The 15,605-nt window shown below is 44.3% G+C and overlaps 1 protein-coding gene across 1 annotated transcript in view; it reads left to right on the top strand.

Moving 5' to 3' along the window:
- The window catches only part of LOC120223060 (contactin-associated protein-like 3), a 188,481-nt gene that overhangs the window by 115,594 nt on the left and 57,282 nt on the right, over window positions 1–15,605 (top strand). Inside the window, exons 10-11 of the mRNA XM_039221109.1 lie at window positions 4,825–4,996; window positions 13,005–13,111. Of these exons, the coding sequence (XP_039077040.1) occupies window positions 4,825–4,996; window positions 13,005–13,111 (279 nt within the window). The remainder of the gene's footprint in view (window positions 1–4,824; window positions 4,997–13,004; window positions 13,112–15,605) is intronic.

Here is a 15,605-nt window from a genome sequence, read left to right as displayed (position 1 = left end):
CACTTTAGCAAATGAAGGAGATGATGTCCTTAACTGACGGGACTGCGGGCATACACCAGGGCTCTGTGGCTTTCTTTCCATGAGCTGTGCCCTCTTACAAATTAGCAGCCCTTCTTATATGTCCCATAAGCACTCTGTGTTTCCCTTTTTACTTATCTAATTTTTCTCAGTCTGAGCTTTGTTTGTAAATTGTTCTTCCAAAAGTGCTTTTGCTCTAGTGTGTCATACAGAGCTTTGGTGAGGAAACTGTAGCATTCAGTAGCATACTTGCACCACAGACTGGGGGACAGTTGCATCATGTTCAGGATCTCTCGAGTGTCCTTGAGTGAAACATTAGCTGGCCAGGGAACCATAGACGACTGTAATGAGGGCTCACTGAGGACCCATCCTGGTAGAGTGACATAAAGTGACAATTTCTCTGTCATCCTCAGAGGTACTTAAATTTCCAACTCTTTCTATAGTGATGGGTATATTCCATTAATGTAGCAGTAAATATTCCCTGTCCGTGTCGAATCAGGTCATTGAGGAATGATCCTCTGCCATTTTCCCATCATTACTTCAGGCAATCCTGCACATGGATGCATGGGCATCTCTTGGCCTGGGCTCATCTGGGGCCATGGCACCCCTCGTTTCCCGACCTCTGCCGCAATGAAGCGCTTAGCAGTTTGACCTTTCCTTCTCACAGTTCCACTTTGAGAAAGATTTCCTTGTGACCACCGAGTTCTGTTTAGTTTTGTCCTTTATGGGGTTACTGCTCTGTATTTTGTTTTGTTTTGTTTTGTTTTGTTTTATTTTATTTTATGTTTATTAATTATTCATTTTGGATTTTTTAAATATTTATTTTTGAGAGAGAGACAGAGTGCAAGTGGGGACGGTCAGAGAGAGAGGGAGACACAGAATCTGAAGCAGAATCTGACAGCTCTGAGCTGTCAGCACAGAGCCCAACCCGGGGCTCAAACTCACAGACTGTGAGATCATGACCTGAACCAAAATCAGATGCTTAACTGACTGAGTCACCCAGGCACCCATATTTATTATTTATTTTGAAAGAGAGAGTAAGCACAAGCAGGGAAGGGGCAGAGAGAGAGGGAGAGAGAGAATCCCAAGCAGGCTCCACACTGTCAGCCCAGAGCAAGATACAGTCCTTGATCCGATGAACCGTGAGATTATGACCTGAGCCAAAATCCAGAGTTGAACACATAACTGACTGAGCCACCCAGGCGCCCTGACATTGCTTGTATTTTAGATGAGTTTGAGGCTTGTGATCCAGAAGAAGAGACGGTAGCTGGAAAGGAGTAAGCGGCTTCCACAGAACCATTGATTGACTGAGTGTTTCCTACCCTTTATCCAAATGTCCTGTTCCTAAGCACTGTCAGTGGAAGTCACTGGAAGTAAAGAAGTCAGTGGAAGTAAAGATGTAAAGATACACCGGGTTCCTTCCAAATATATCCAACCCTTCACAGACTCTTTTACAAACTGAAATGTTTGTATTTTCACATAAAGCAAGGAAATGGGAAAGAATCGTAGAGTTAAGCAGTTCTTTGTGACGTCATATTACATTTGAAGGGTCAGAGTCTCCATGAGGCCAATTCATGGGGTTGCACTGGGTCCAACAGCAGGTTTAACCTGATGTAAAACTTGGCTGGTTTTGGATTATATTTGTCAGGAATACAAAGCAGCAACACTGAAAGATAAAGGAAGCTAGACTGTGCATTTTGTGGAGATTCTTAGGCAGCAGGCCAGTGGCCATTTTGCAGGGACCAGAGGAGTCTCATCTTCGGCCGCACCCTTTGAAAGGGCACCAGTGACCTCAGGATAAAAGTTCAAAGAGAGAGGAAAGAAAAACATAGCGCTCCAGTGAATAAAATCTTTTAAAAATTACGAATTCCTTTTCATTAAAAAAAAACAAAAAGCATAAGAGCCTTTTAAAATAACCTCAAACCCAGGCTGTAAATATTAACAAAAAAAAAAAATCTTTAATATCTAAATAATTGGAAAATGATTTTTTAATGATTTTTTTTAAAAAGATGGATAATTAAGACCTTATATCTAATAAGTTAAAAGAACACATTCCCCTGGAGGAGATGTAAATGAAACATAATTATATAAGGGAAAGAATAAATAAAGTAGGTAAGCTTCGCACAAAGCATAAAATTTACTTCACAGTTTCTTGGAATTAAAACAATATTATTTTAAAATGCTGAGCTTCTTTCATGTTTGCATATGAGAATAAAGTATTTGAGGGGCACCTGGGTGGCTTAGTCGGTTAAGCGTCCGACTTTCGCTTGGGTCACGATCTCGTGGTTCGTGGGTTCGAGCCCCGCGTCGGGCTCTGTGCTGACTGCCAGCTCAGAGCCTGCAGCCTGTTTCAGTCTGTGACTCCCTCTCTCTCTGACCCTCCCCTGCTCACGCTGTCTCTCTCTCTCTCTTTCCTAGAAATAAATACAACATTAAAAAAAAAAAAAAGAATAAAGTATTTGATTAGGTGAACGCTCTGTGATTTTTATCCCCCTCACTGCCTGAGAGATTGGCTTACGTGTTTTAGTGAGGTTAATTCTCGGGAACCACCCCGCAAGGTTGAGCGAGCAGCTGGGAGGAACAGAGACAAGTTGAGGTGTGGATGCGGTTCTAACCGAAACCTCAGGGCATCCCACGGAGGCTCTGACGCAGCAGTGCCCTTAAGGGATGTCCCAGGAGAGAAATGGATGTAGACCGCCGAGCACGCCATCGCATCCCGGGGCACTGGCCATCCCTAGGGAGGGCTACCGCCTTATCAGACTCAGCTCCCCTCAGCTAGGGCAGCTCCTGGGGAGACCCCCAGCCTCAGTCCTAAAAATGAAGTGGGTGGGGGTGTCCTGGGAACTAGGCTCTGTATGCAGATTTCCACCAATTGTTGCCTTTCACAAAAGCCTTCTCTTTCCTGAGCTGTTCCCTTTCCTCCCATGCGAGGGGCGTCTTGCTCAAATCTGTGACTCCGGTAGAAGGCAGCTCAGCAGTGGGTGGGAGAGACCTCCCCCCCTGCTGGCCCCACGCGTGGGGAAGGAGGTGGTTCGGAACTGCATCTGCTTTGATTTTGATTTGAAAGCCATGACCCGGCTCATCATTACTATAATAGCATTGTCTTCTTGGGAAACCCAAGGGGATAAAATGAAATCACTGTACAGGAATTGTGGTTCGTAATGGTGAAAGATAACCTGAGGCATATTAAACATGTTAAGGGTTTCTTTGAGCAAAGACTGATTCACATCTGGCAACAGCAGACCTGAGGTGGTTAGGGGGGCTCCATATAGGCAGGAGCTGGACGGCAGACTTCTAGAGAGAAGGAACAGATGTAAAGAAAGAAATTATTGATTGGCTATAGCTTACAGCCTGGTTCGCTGTTTGTGATGGGTTGTCGTTAGGTTTTGATTTCAGAACCTTGAGGCATTTATAGGCCCAGGCTTTGATTTGCTTTCCGAGGCCACTAAAGCTTTTGGTGAGCCATGTCTGTCTGGTGGCCCCCTTGCTTAATTAATTTAACAGTGATTTACGGCAGGCCAATTAGTGAGTGCAGCACGACTTTTAAAATGTACCTCTTATTATTGAAAACAATCAAAGCCCATTTCTTTTTTTCATGGAATAGTCTGATGCTGATTTTTCTGCATTATTTTCAGTGCCATATCATCGTGAGATCCTGGTTCATTTTGTGTGTTAATGTTAAAAGGTATTTGGTTAAATTGCTTAATTCAGAAACAATTAGAAATGTAAGTATAAATTGTTCTTAGATCTCCCTGAGCAGTTAACATCAAACATTGTTTTAAATATGCCTGTGCTTGGGGTGCCTGAGTGGCTCAGTCAGTTAAGCATCCGACTTGGGCTCAGCTCATGATCTTGCAATTGGTGGGTTTAAGCCCCGTGTTGGGCTCTGTGCTGACAGCTCAGAGCCTGGAACCTGCTTCAGATTCTGTCTCCCTCTCTCTCTGTCCCTCCTCTACTCACACTCTGTCTCCCTCTCTCTCTCCCCTCCCCACTCACACTCTGGGGGTTATTTCAATAAATAACATTGAAAAAAATTTAAACATGCCTGTGCTGGTGTACACACATACTCACTTATAGAGTGGAAGTTTCACATACATAATTATTTTTCTTTTCTTTTTTTTAAAGTTTATTCATTTATTATTTCTGTGAGAGAGAGACGGAGAGAGGGCCCAAGGGGTGGGGGCAGAGAGAGAGAGAGAGGGAGACACAGAGCCATCAGCACAGAGCCCGACGCGGGGCTCAAACTCACGAACCAAGAGATCATGACTTGAGTCAAAGTCGGATGCTCAACGGACTGAGCCACCCAGGCGCCCCTCTGACCAGTTGTAATCAAACCCTGTTTTAAATATGCCTACGATGCATGCACACACATGAACATACAGAGTAGAAATTTCACATTACCTAGTTTTTTTTCAAGTATTTTAAACTGAGCAAGGCCTAGTGTGCCTGTGAGGTTTTTCTCTGATTCCGTTGTCACATGCCCTTTAGTTCACATAGTTTTACATCATGCTGAAAGGAATGATTTCTTCTGTGTGCTTGACTCGGTTGGTAGGATTGTCCATCCTACCTTTCGGCTCATCCGCCCACAAGCCTGGGTCCGCTTGTTATTTCTATGCTTTACCAAAACCAATAACTTGTGTTCTCCTCAGCCACCCACCACCCCGTCCTTGAGCAGTGTGGCCCTTCCAATAAGTTAGGAAGCCTCAACCTCAGGAAGAGACAGCAAACCTGCGTATAAGAAATACCGCACGCTGTTTTGGTCATGACTGTTGACCTTCTCCGTTGTGTGTCTCCATGTTCATTCAGGCTGTCCTGAGAGCGTCTCTGGCTCTGGATGTGGAGGTCCCCTGGGCAGCTTCCAGGGCTGCCTGAGGCTCATCTCCATAGGTGACAAGGCGGTGGATCCCATCACAGTGCAGCAGGGGGCGCTGGGGAGTTTCCGTGACCTCCAGATAGACACATGCGGCCTCACAGACAGGTAAAGCCATCCAGTGTCATGGTAACACTCTTGATTTCAATTTTCTGATCGTAGATTAAAAATGAATGAACAGCTGAGAAAGAGTGCCTTCTTCTAGCTCCTTCTCTCTGCCCAATATCCAGTTCGTATGGAAAAGTTCTAATTACATTGAACACAAGAAAATGATGGTTTTAAACAATTGCTCCCTTGAATGGTAATATTGTTTTAGAAGACACACTCTCATGAATTTTCCTTGTGTGTGTCCCCAAGCTACTAGGTTCTTACAGAATTCTGTTGACAGTGCTGTAATTAGTGAGTGTAAATACTGATGAGTAGAAATACTTTTAAGAGTTTTTCCACTGCACAAAACAGATTTGAATATTCTAAAGACATAATGAACCTCTGAGGACCAGTAAATCAGTGTGGTCAGCGGGATCACCCCACACTCCCTTCTCTGTGTGGAAAATGAAAAGTAACTGTTCCTCGGAGAAAGGTTGAGCCTTTGGGGATTTCTGGTCACATAAACACAACAAAGAATGGAAAGAACCACATACCAAACATAGTACCGGCTCACTGAGGGAGAAGAGACAAGCAAAGCTTTTACAGAGAAGACTGATGGTGCCATGGGGGTGGTGGGGAGTGGGGGTGGCTGAAAGGGGTCAAAAGGCACAGAGGCATCTGAGTGGCTCCATCAGTTGAGCATCTGATTTTTTATATTGGCTCAGGTCTTGAGCTCACAGTTCTTGGGATCGAGCCCCACGACTGTGCTATCAGCACAGAGCCTGCTTGGGATTCTCTTTCTTCTTCTTTCTCTCTCTGCCCCTCCCCTGCTGTGCATATCTCTTTCTCAAAACAAAAACAAAAAACAAGGCACAAACCTCCAGTTATACAAGAAATATCATGGAGATGTAATTTATAACGTAATGACTATAGTTAATAATACTGTTTTATATATTTGAAAGTTGCTAAGAGAGGAGATCTAAAAAGTCCTCATCACAAGAAAGAAATGTTTCACAACTATGTGTGGTGATGGATGTTAACTAGACGTCTTGTGGTGGGCATTTCACAGTACAATATATACAAATATCAGATCATCATGTTGTACACCTGAAACTCATATAATGGTGTAAGTCAATCATACCTCGATAAAAGAGAAAAGCGTTGAACCAACAATGTGTTACAATTGCTAAGCATTGCAGCTTTATTCATATGGTCTTACTAGTCATGCTATCTGACTTTCAGTTATTTAGGCTCAAAGGGACTAAATCTTTTTCTGTGCCTGATGTATGTGACCTTGTGCAGTAGGATTGCCATAGATTCCTGTTGAATAACAGGCTGTAGACACCCTCACACGTCCCTGCATGGCCAGGGAGAATGAGAGATGGGCAGAGAGAGAATGAGAAAGAGTTAATCCCAAGCAGGCTCCACACTGTCAGCGCAGAGCCCAATGCTGGGCCAAAGTAAGACGCTCAACTGACTGAGCCATCTAGGTGCCCTGCGGCAAATCTGTTCCAAGTTTCACACTAACTGGAATTCCACGTCATGTGCATTGAACTCCAAGTTACATCGCAGTTTGGCAATGTATTAGAAAACCATAAATTCCAGTACGTGAAATACTAACTCATGAGAACTTGGGTTCTGTAATGCTAATGTTCATGTGCATAGTTCACATTCTACTCATTTGTAGGAAGTTAGTTTGGTTCCTGGGAAAGTCTCTAACAAAGCATGATGTAGTCACAATTATTTCTTCTTACGTAAGAAATGCATGTTTTCCCTTTGTGCCTATAGGTCTTTTAGTGCCCTCAAAAAGTATGCATGGTGTATGCATAGGTGTGTGTGTATGTATATGATATATCACCGAATAGAAAGATTTTCCATATCCCACCCAAAAATGATTTTTAGACATATGTGTCAAGAATGGATGGAGACATCTGGGATATTAAGTGACCTCCTTTCAGCAAAAATTGAGGTTCAGGACAACTCTGTAAGTGGGTGTGAAAAGAGCTGTTGGCTCTTTGGCTGATATAATCAATAATTGCAGTTTTTAATGGTTTAACATCTAAACACTACTAAAAATGTTCATTTTTCCTTAGCCCTTCAGGCCATACCTACCAACTGCATGTCCAATGAACCACAAAATAGATTCACGTAAAAATACGACAGAGCAAACATCCACGCCCAGGCTCTTGCTGGCTGTGCTGAGTCTGGGCACTTGCCCAGCCAACCCTCTGCCCATCCAGAGCAAGTCATAGTGTGCTCAGGCAAAGCTGAGATTTATTATTAAAATGCAAGTGATTTTGTAAATTTTATCCGTCAGGCATAGGAGTTCGTAATTCATGATGCGTAGCAGCATTCCTGGCCCAACGATGCTGCAGGCTTATGAAAGGATGCTTGAAATCTCATGGGACGTAGGAAACCTTTCTGAGCCACCCACAGACTTATGCACATGGTGCTCTGTCTTACCCGGGGCCCCCATGACACAGGGAAAGTGGTGGGTCCTTTAGAACAAGGTTTCTGGGAGAAGGTAGCCATGAGGAGGGATCGTGTCTTACACCAATTGTGTTTTGGACATTAGGGTTTGATGTCATGTACCTCAGGTTACACAGTCCTGTCCCAGTTTCATTTTAGAATCATGGGAATGGTGTCTTGAATGCCTCTAGGCATGGGCTGTACTGATGGGGCCACGTTTCCCACTTCTTTGGCCTTTGGCCAGTGTTAAGCTTCTAGATGCTAAGTGCAACATTGTGTGCTATACACATGGTTTCTTAGAGAGAATAAGTAGGCTGAAGTTGAAGTTGTGTGGGGTTGTGGAGACATGGGGGAAGAGCGCCTGGTTTGGGACGAGGCAGGGCTTTCAGAGAGGAGGGAGGGCATCTACACTGGGGTGGAAGGTGGGTAAGTCAGTCAAGTGACAGAGGCTATGCATCCAGCGAAGGTGCAGCCTTGTGCCCAAGCCAATGTGCGCCAGAAGTCTACCTGTTGGAGCACGGCTGCTGCACAAATTGGGCATCTGAGGAGGAGGAGGAGCAGGGGGTGGTGAGAGATGGGCTGCCTCCCTGGGCCCGGCTGCACCACAGAGGCCTGGTGGCCAAGCCAAAGTCTGCACGTTGATCTAAGGCTCCCTGGGAAATCCCTGAAGGTTTCAGTTAAGCACTACTGGCCACCATGGGGAGAGGGTTTGAGTGTGGCCCAAAGACAGAGGGTGTGTGGCCGGGGAGCCAGGTAAGGGGCTGCCTACCTGTGAGAAGGGATGATGGCCTGAAGTGGGGAAGAGAAAAGCATGGATGACACATACATGTTTGGTGCACAGAGTGACGAGCTGATGTGTCTTGAGGCTGTGGGTGGCGGAGAGGGATGAGTCAGGATGGAGCTCAGGCTCTGGCTTAGACAGCTGGATAAAGGGTGATGTCCCCACTCAGTGGGATAGTGACAGAGGAGAAGCATGATCTTGGGAGGGACAGAGTCAACAGGTTTAGTTAGTAAGTCTTAACGTATTTTGAGAAGCACTAAATCCTTAAGTTGGGAAGAACCTTAAACATGACACCTACTTAAGCGTCCATCTCAAAGCAGGAATCTCTTTTTCACTCACCGTAGAGAAGAGGGTCCTGCTTCTAGTCCATCTGTCCTGTCAGAAACAGAACGCTTCCCGTTCACCGAACACTTTCTCAGTGGCCTGGGTCACGCCCCGAATTCCAGCATTAATCTTCATCTTCCCTGCTCTCAATCCGTGCACACTTTACCCCCGTAGCCCGACGAGCCTCCGATGAATTCCCTGAATTGGCTCTCCTCCAGGCTAGACTCTGTTCTCTTAGCAGTGTTTTAGAGTTCAGAGTGTTAAGTACTGTCCCATCCCGATTGCCCGCCTATGCGTCAACTCCGGCCACATCGTCCCTAAATGGGAAGGAACCTGGCCTATGCATGGTGTGTAGGATTCATAACCTCTCTTCCCATAGAAACTGGTACAATAAGCTCGCCTCATCTGCGTGTAAGCACAGCCCATGTGCTAGACTTGGGGTTTCTCACCAATCCCAGGTCTTCAGCGGTAGAGCAGCATTCAAGTCAGGTTAAGATACACACTGGTGTGCCTGTACACGTGCGCGCATGCGCACACACACGTGGGCGTGAGCTGCCATTTTAGTTTTCTGACTACAGCTCGCTCTTCTGCTGGTCCTCCTTGTGCACTCGGGGTCTGGCCAGGAAAACAGATTTGGGGTCAACAGCCAACCTCAGGTGTGAGAAAGTCCAGGACACTGCAGCTATTGAAGAAAGAACTAAAAGGGCCAGGGACACGGGGACAGCAGTCACTAAGGGAGGGGTCCGGATGCAGACCGACTTGCTTCATAATCCTTGGAGGCGAGGAGACATCCCTCCTTTTCCCCGGGAAGCCCGCCTTCTGGTCCTTGGCACACGGTCAGGTGTCTTCCGCTCAAATGCCGGAAGCCCTAGCAGCAGCGTGTTTATGTGTGTCCTTGGAAGGAAACTGGGCTCATTTCCAGCATCTCTCTCCCAGAGAGTAAAGGAGTGCTAACTGCTCGCAGAGTAGAAGTAACCCAAAGTTACTCATCCCTTTGACTTCTTGAGAGGCATAGGCGTTACGCTCCAGAGGGTAATGAATAGTTAGCAGCTCCTTCAGACGTGCGAGGCTTTTGAGTGACTATATTTTGAGCTTAAACTTACCTTTAAATTGGTGTGGATCTTCATTTCTACATCATTGGCAACGCTGTGACGTAATAGTCCTTTGTAAGTCTCTGACAGATTTGCTTGCTCCATTCCTCACCGGATGGACATTTGGGTTGTTTCTACTTTTTGACCATTATGAATAATGCTGATAAGAACATTCCTGTGCAGGTGTTTGTGTGCACATGTGTTTTCAGTTCTGTCGGGCGTGTACCCAGGAGTGGAATTGCTGTCAGTGGTGATTCTGGGTTTAACTGAGGAACTCCCAGATTGACTTCTAAAGCATCATTTTATATCCCCAATAGCAATATGGAAGTGTCCAAATCCTTCTCATTCCTCTCAACACCTGCTATTCTTTTTGATTATAGCCGTCCTGGTGGGTGTGAAGTGGCATCTCCTTGAGGTTTTGGTTTGCACTTTCCTAATGACTAACGGTGTGGAACGTGTTTTCATTTGTGTATTTACCGTCTTTATATCTTCTTATGTAAGGCATCCGTTCAGATCTTTTGACTCGTTTTTAATTGGTTCTTTCTGTTGGGTGTTAAAAGAGTTTTACCTAGGGGCTCCTGAGCAGCTCCATCAGTTAAGCATCCAACTCTTGATTTCAGCTCAGGTTGTGATCTCACGGTTTGTGAGATCGAGCCCTGTGTCGGGCTCTGCGCTGACACCATGGAGCTGCTTGGGATCCCTCTGCCCCTCCCCTGTGTGCTCCCTCCTCCCTCTCTCAAAATAAATAAATAAACTGAAAAAAAAAATAGAAGCGTTTTAACTGTATTTTCGATATCAGTCCTGTGTCAAATGTGTGTGTTGCAAAGGCGGCCTCCTAGACTGTGGTTTGTATCCCCATTCCTTTAACAGTCAGTGTCATTTGCGGAGAAGTTTAACATTTCAGTGCAGTCCAAATTATCAAGTTTTTCTTTCATAGACCATCTCTGAAAAGAAATCGCTAAAGCCAAGGTCAGCTAGATTTTCCCTTTTGCTATCTTCGGGGAGTTTAAGAGTTTGGTATTTTACATTTAGGTCTATGGTCTAGTTTGAGTTAACTTTTTAACTTTTTAAAATTTTTAATTGCAGAACAATGACATATTACATCTCAAGTGTACAGTATAGTGATTCAACAAGTACATGCATTATGATGCTGGCCATGAGAAGTATAGTTACCATGTGTCACCAGGCAAAGTTATTATAATAGTATTGACTATATTCTCTGTGCTGTATTTTTCATCCTTGTCATTTATTTTAGAACTGGCAGTCTGCACCTCTTAAACTCCTTCACATGGTTTGCTCATTCCCCCTCCCCCCATCATCTAGCAACCACTCTTTTGTTCTCATATTTATGAGTCTGCTTTTGTTTATATTGTTTTTTTATTTGCTTATTTTGTTCTTTAGATTCAACATATAAGTGGGATCATATGGTATTTGTCTTTCCCCTTCTGACTAATTTCTCTTAGCATAATATGTTCTAGGTCCATCTATGTTGTATCAAATAACAAGATTTCATTTATTTTATGGCTGAGTAATATACCATTGTGTATGTATATCACATCTTCCTTATCCATTCATGTATGGATGAATACTTAGGCTGCTTCCGTATTTTGGATATTATAAATAATGCTGCAGAAACATAGGTGTGCATACATCCTTTCAAATTCATGTTTTTGTTTTCCTTGGGCAAATGCTGAGAAGTGGAATTACTGGATCGTATGGTATTTCTATTTTCAGCTTTCTGGAGAACCTCCTTACTGTTTCCATAGTTAATGCAACAATTTACATTCCCACCAAGGGTGCACGAGGCTCCCTTTTCACCACATTCTTCTTAACAGTTATTATTTCTTGTCTTCTTGATACTAGCCACTCTGACAGGTGTGAGGCGGTATGTCACTGTAGTTTTGATCTGCATTTCCCTGATGATGAGTGATGTTGAGCACCTTTTCACGTGTCCATTGGCCATCTGGATGTCTTCTTTGGAAACATGTCTATTCAGATTCTGTGTTCATTTTTTAATTGGATTATTTGGGTTTTTTTGGTGTTGAGTTGTACCACTTCTTTATATATTTTGGTTATTAAACCCTTATCAGATATATTGCTTGCAAATACCCTCTTTCATTCAGTAAGTTGCCTTTTTGTTTTGTTGATGGCTTCCTTCACTGTGCAAAAGTGTTTTAGTTTGATGTAGATAGTTTATTTTTACTTTTGTTTCCCTTACCTGAGGAAAAATATTGCTAAGGCTGATGCCCAAGAGGTTATTACCTATGTTTTCTTCTAGGAATTTTATGTTTCAGATGACAAATTCAGGTCTTTAACCCATTTTGAGTTTATTTTTATGTGTAGTGTAAGAACGTGATCCAGTTTCATTCTTTTGCACGTGGCTGTCCAGCTTTCCTAACATTTAATGAAGAGACTGTCTTTTCAACACTGTATATTCTTACCTCCTTTGCCATAGATTAATTGACCACATACGTGTGGGTTCATTTTTGCACTCTTATTTCTGTTCGATTGATCTTTATGTCTGTTTCTGTGCCATCACCGTACTCTTTGATTACTACAGCTTTGTAGTATAGTTAGAAATCTAGAATTATATCTCCAGCTTTGTTCTTCTTTCTCAAGATGGTTTGACTCTTCATGGTCTTTTGTGGTTTCATGTAAATTATAGGATTTTTTTGGTTTAGTTCTGTGAAAAGTACTACTGGCGTTTTGAGAGGAATTGCATTCAATCTGCAGGTTGCTTTGGGTCATATGAACATTGTAACAGTATTCTTCCAATCCGTGAGCGTAACGCGTCTTTCTTTTCGTGTCGTTTTGGGTTTCTGTCATCAATGTATTATGGTTTTCCAGGTATAGGTCTTTCGTCTCCCAAATTCTAGCCTCTGCTCTATCTGTTTGCTAATGTCCCATCTGTGGGAGCTCGTCCCGTGCCCAATCCAGATTCGAGGTGGAGAAGTCGGTTATGCCTCTCTGTGAAAGGATGCGCAGGTCCCGGTTCAAGAGCAGGGAAGCAGAGGGGAACAAATGTAGCTGCCCGTGGCCACTGCTAGCAGTTTATATCTCTGGTCAGGTATGAAATGGATCTTGCCTTATTTGTGAAAGAGCAAACACATTTTTTGATAACGCAACATGTAGAAAATTTATGTCGCAAATACATGACAATTGGCGCATCTACTGGGTTTCTTAGTTTGTGGTGGGTACTGCATTAGGAAAACTTCCTGACAGATCTAACAGTTTTTGTTCATGTTGTAATTTTTCTCTTCAAGCCACTGTCATTACCATCTTTCGCTGTAACATGTCGGTGGGAAGATACACATTTTCTCCTGAGCGAATGTGGGAAATAGCAGTTGTATCTGTTTTCTTGTAGGTGTTTGCCCAGCTATTGTGAACACGGGGGCGAATGCTCCCAGTCCTGGGACACCTTCTCCTGTGACTGTGCACACACTGGCTACACGGGCGCCACCTGCCATTCCTGTAAGCCTCACACCCTGCCTGTTCCCCTTTCTGCTCTGATTTCCACGTAGTTCTTTCCTTTTCTCTCTTTCTTTTTTTTTTTTAAGTTTATTTATTTATTTGAGAGGGAAAGCAAAAGCGAGAGTGAGCAAGCATGAGTGGGGGAAGAGCAGAGAGAAAGGGAGACAGAGAATCTGGAGCAGTCTCCAGGCTGTCAGCAGAGAGCCCAATGCAGGGCTTGAACTCACGAAACCGTGAGATCATGACCTGAGTTGAAACCAAGAGTCAAAGGCTTTACCGACTGAGCCCCCCAGGTGCCCCCTTCTTTCTTTTTCATTATTTGGTGTATATGTGCCTGTGTCTGTGCAACCATGTTCTGGGAAGTAACAACAAAAGCAAATATTTTAGAGACCAATGTTTGTTTGGTCTATTTTTTTTAATGTTTAGTAATTTTTGAGAGAGACAGAGAGACAGAGTACAAGTGGGGCAAGAGCAGAGAGAGATGGAGACACAGAATGTGAGTCAGGCTCCAGGCTCTGAGCCGTCAGCACAGAGCCCAACACGGGGCTCGAACCCACAAACCGTGAGATCATGACTTGAGCCAAAGTCAGACACTTAACCAGCTGAGCCACCAGGTGCCCCAAGCCTGGTTTATTTTTAATCAGTTTTATTTCCTAGTGATGTTAAGGCAGTTTACAGAAATACATAGTATCAAATAGGATGGGGAAAGAAAAGAAAACAGCAAGCAAAGAAAAATAAATACAGGAAAATAAAATATAATAAAACCTCCCAATACAAGAAACAATCTAGACAGCATGATAGTGTCACTCTGTTCTTTGAGTTGGACCCAGTTTTAGTTCTCAAGTCGTATCTGCCGAAGTAAAGAGGGCGAGTTACCAGATGTCAATATTTATAAAACCCAATGAGGGGAGTCGCAGAGAGGAGCACCAGATGGGAACTAACATGGCAGCATTTCTAGGTGTCAGCCGGAGGCGGGTAAACATTCAGGTTCCTCACAATCTTGATGCTCAGACAGTGATGGTGGTTAACACATTGGCAACTTCCGATGTGCCTGTGGGATCCTAGTTTTCTCTAGTTCTCTGCATGTTTCAACTCCTTTGATCCTCAGAACTACCCTAGAAGCTGAGTGTTTTATTTTCTACCATTGTGCACTTGAGGAAAGAAAGAGGTCAGATCCCTGGATCAAGGTCACACAGCCGCCAGCCAGGACTCTCGACCACCTCTCCATCCCCTTGTCTTCCATCTTGAACACCAGGCTCTTTTCTGAAGAATTATTCTCTCAAGGTCACAGCTAACCAAACTTTCGTGACCCTGAATTCATTACCTACTAGAGGCTTGCCACAGAGCCCCTGGGAGCCTCATTGCTCTCTAGTTCTTGGCTTTCGTTGTTTATGGTGTTAGTCTACTTTTTCCTTTTTTTGTGTATCACTGCCGACATTTCTGAGCCCCTTCTTTTGTGGCACATCTCCCCTCCCTGGGTCTTTAGAGAAACAGCACCATGTGAACATTCACTGAGGCAGAGCTTGGATTGTCAAGTATCTAACCTTGTGGGAATGGAACCCCTGAGAAGCAGGCAGCTGTGTTGGGCTGAGAAACCCTGGTCCCCAGCCCAGGATGTTCCACAGAAGAGCCAGGAGGCTCTTGCAGTCAAAGGGAGGTGACTCACCCCCCTAAATACCCCATATGTTCAACCAAAGCAATCGTACCTTCATTTGCTATCATGGTGCCAGGTAAGAATTTTCCAGGGCACCTCTTTACCTGGAAGGAGCTGGACATCTGGGATGTCTGAGGCTCAGTGACTTGTCCAGAGTCACAGCTAAGAAGGGGGTGGTCTCTTACGTACAGTGCCCCCCCCATCGCACCCTGCAAGGTGTCTTACACAAAGCAGATACCTACTCAGTATTAACAACCAAGGAATGATGGCCACAGTATTACCAGTAACTCTGATTTAAACATCATCCCAAACAACTCTGATTGAAAAATTAACAGGTGTACTGACTGCCAGCTCAGAGCCTGGAGGCTGTTTCAGTCTGTGACTCCCTCTCTCTCTGACCCTCCCCTGCTCACGCTGTCTCTCTCTCTCTCTCTCCTAGAAATAAATAAAGCATTTAAAAAAAAAGGGGGGGGGGGCACCTGGTTGGCTTAGTCAGTTAAGCGTCCAACTACGCTTAGGTCATGATCTCGTGGTTCGTGGGTTCGAGCCCCACGTCGGGCCCTGTGCTGACTGCCAGCTCAGAGCCTGGAGCCTGTTTCAGTCTGTGACTCCCTCTCTCTCTGACCCTCCCCTGCTCACGCTGTCTCTCTCTGTCTCTCCTAGAAATCAATAAAGCATTAAAAAAAAAAAAAGAAAAATTAACAGGTGTATTATATAGGGTCTTTCACTTGAGGTCTTAGTAATTCGATTCGGTCTAATAACTGTATTGACTGTATTATGATTCTCTAACAGTATACCAAAATGAAAGGGAGATATTTCCAAACCCACAGTAAGGGATCA

This window comes from Hyaena hyaena, unplaced genomic scaffold (assembly GCF_003009895.1).
Source record: "Hyaena hyaena isolate Hyena2069 unplaced genomic scaffold, ASM300989v1 scaffold_943, whole genome shotgun sequence".
NCBI classification, from domain to species: Eukaryota; Metazoa; Chordata; class Mammalia; order Carnivora; family Hyaenidae; genus Hyaena; species Hyaena hyaena.
The sequence above is the reverse complement of the archived record's forward strand: the minus strand, read 5'-3'. Positions and strand labels throughout refer to the sequence as shown.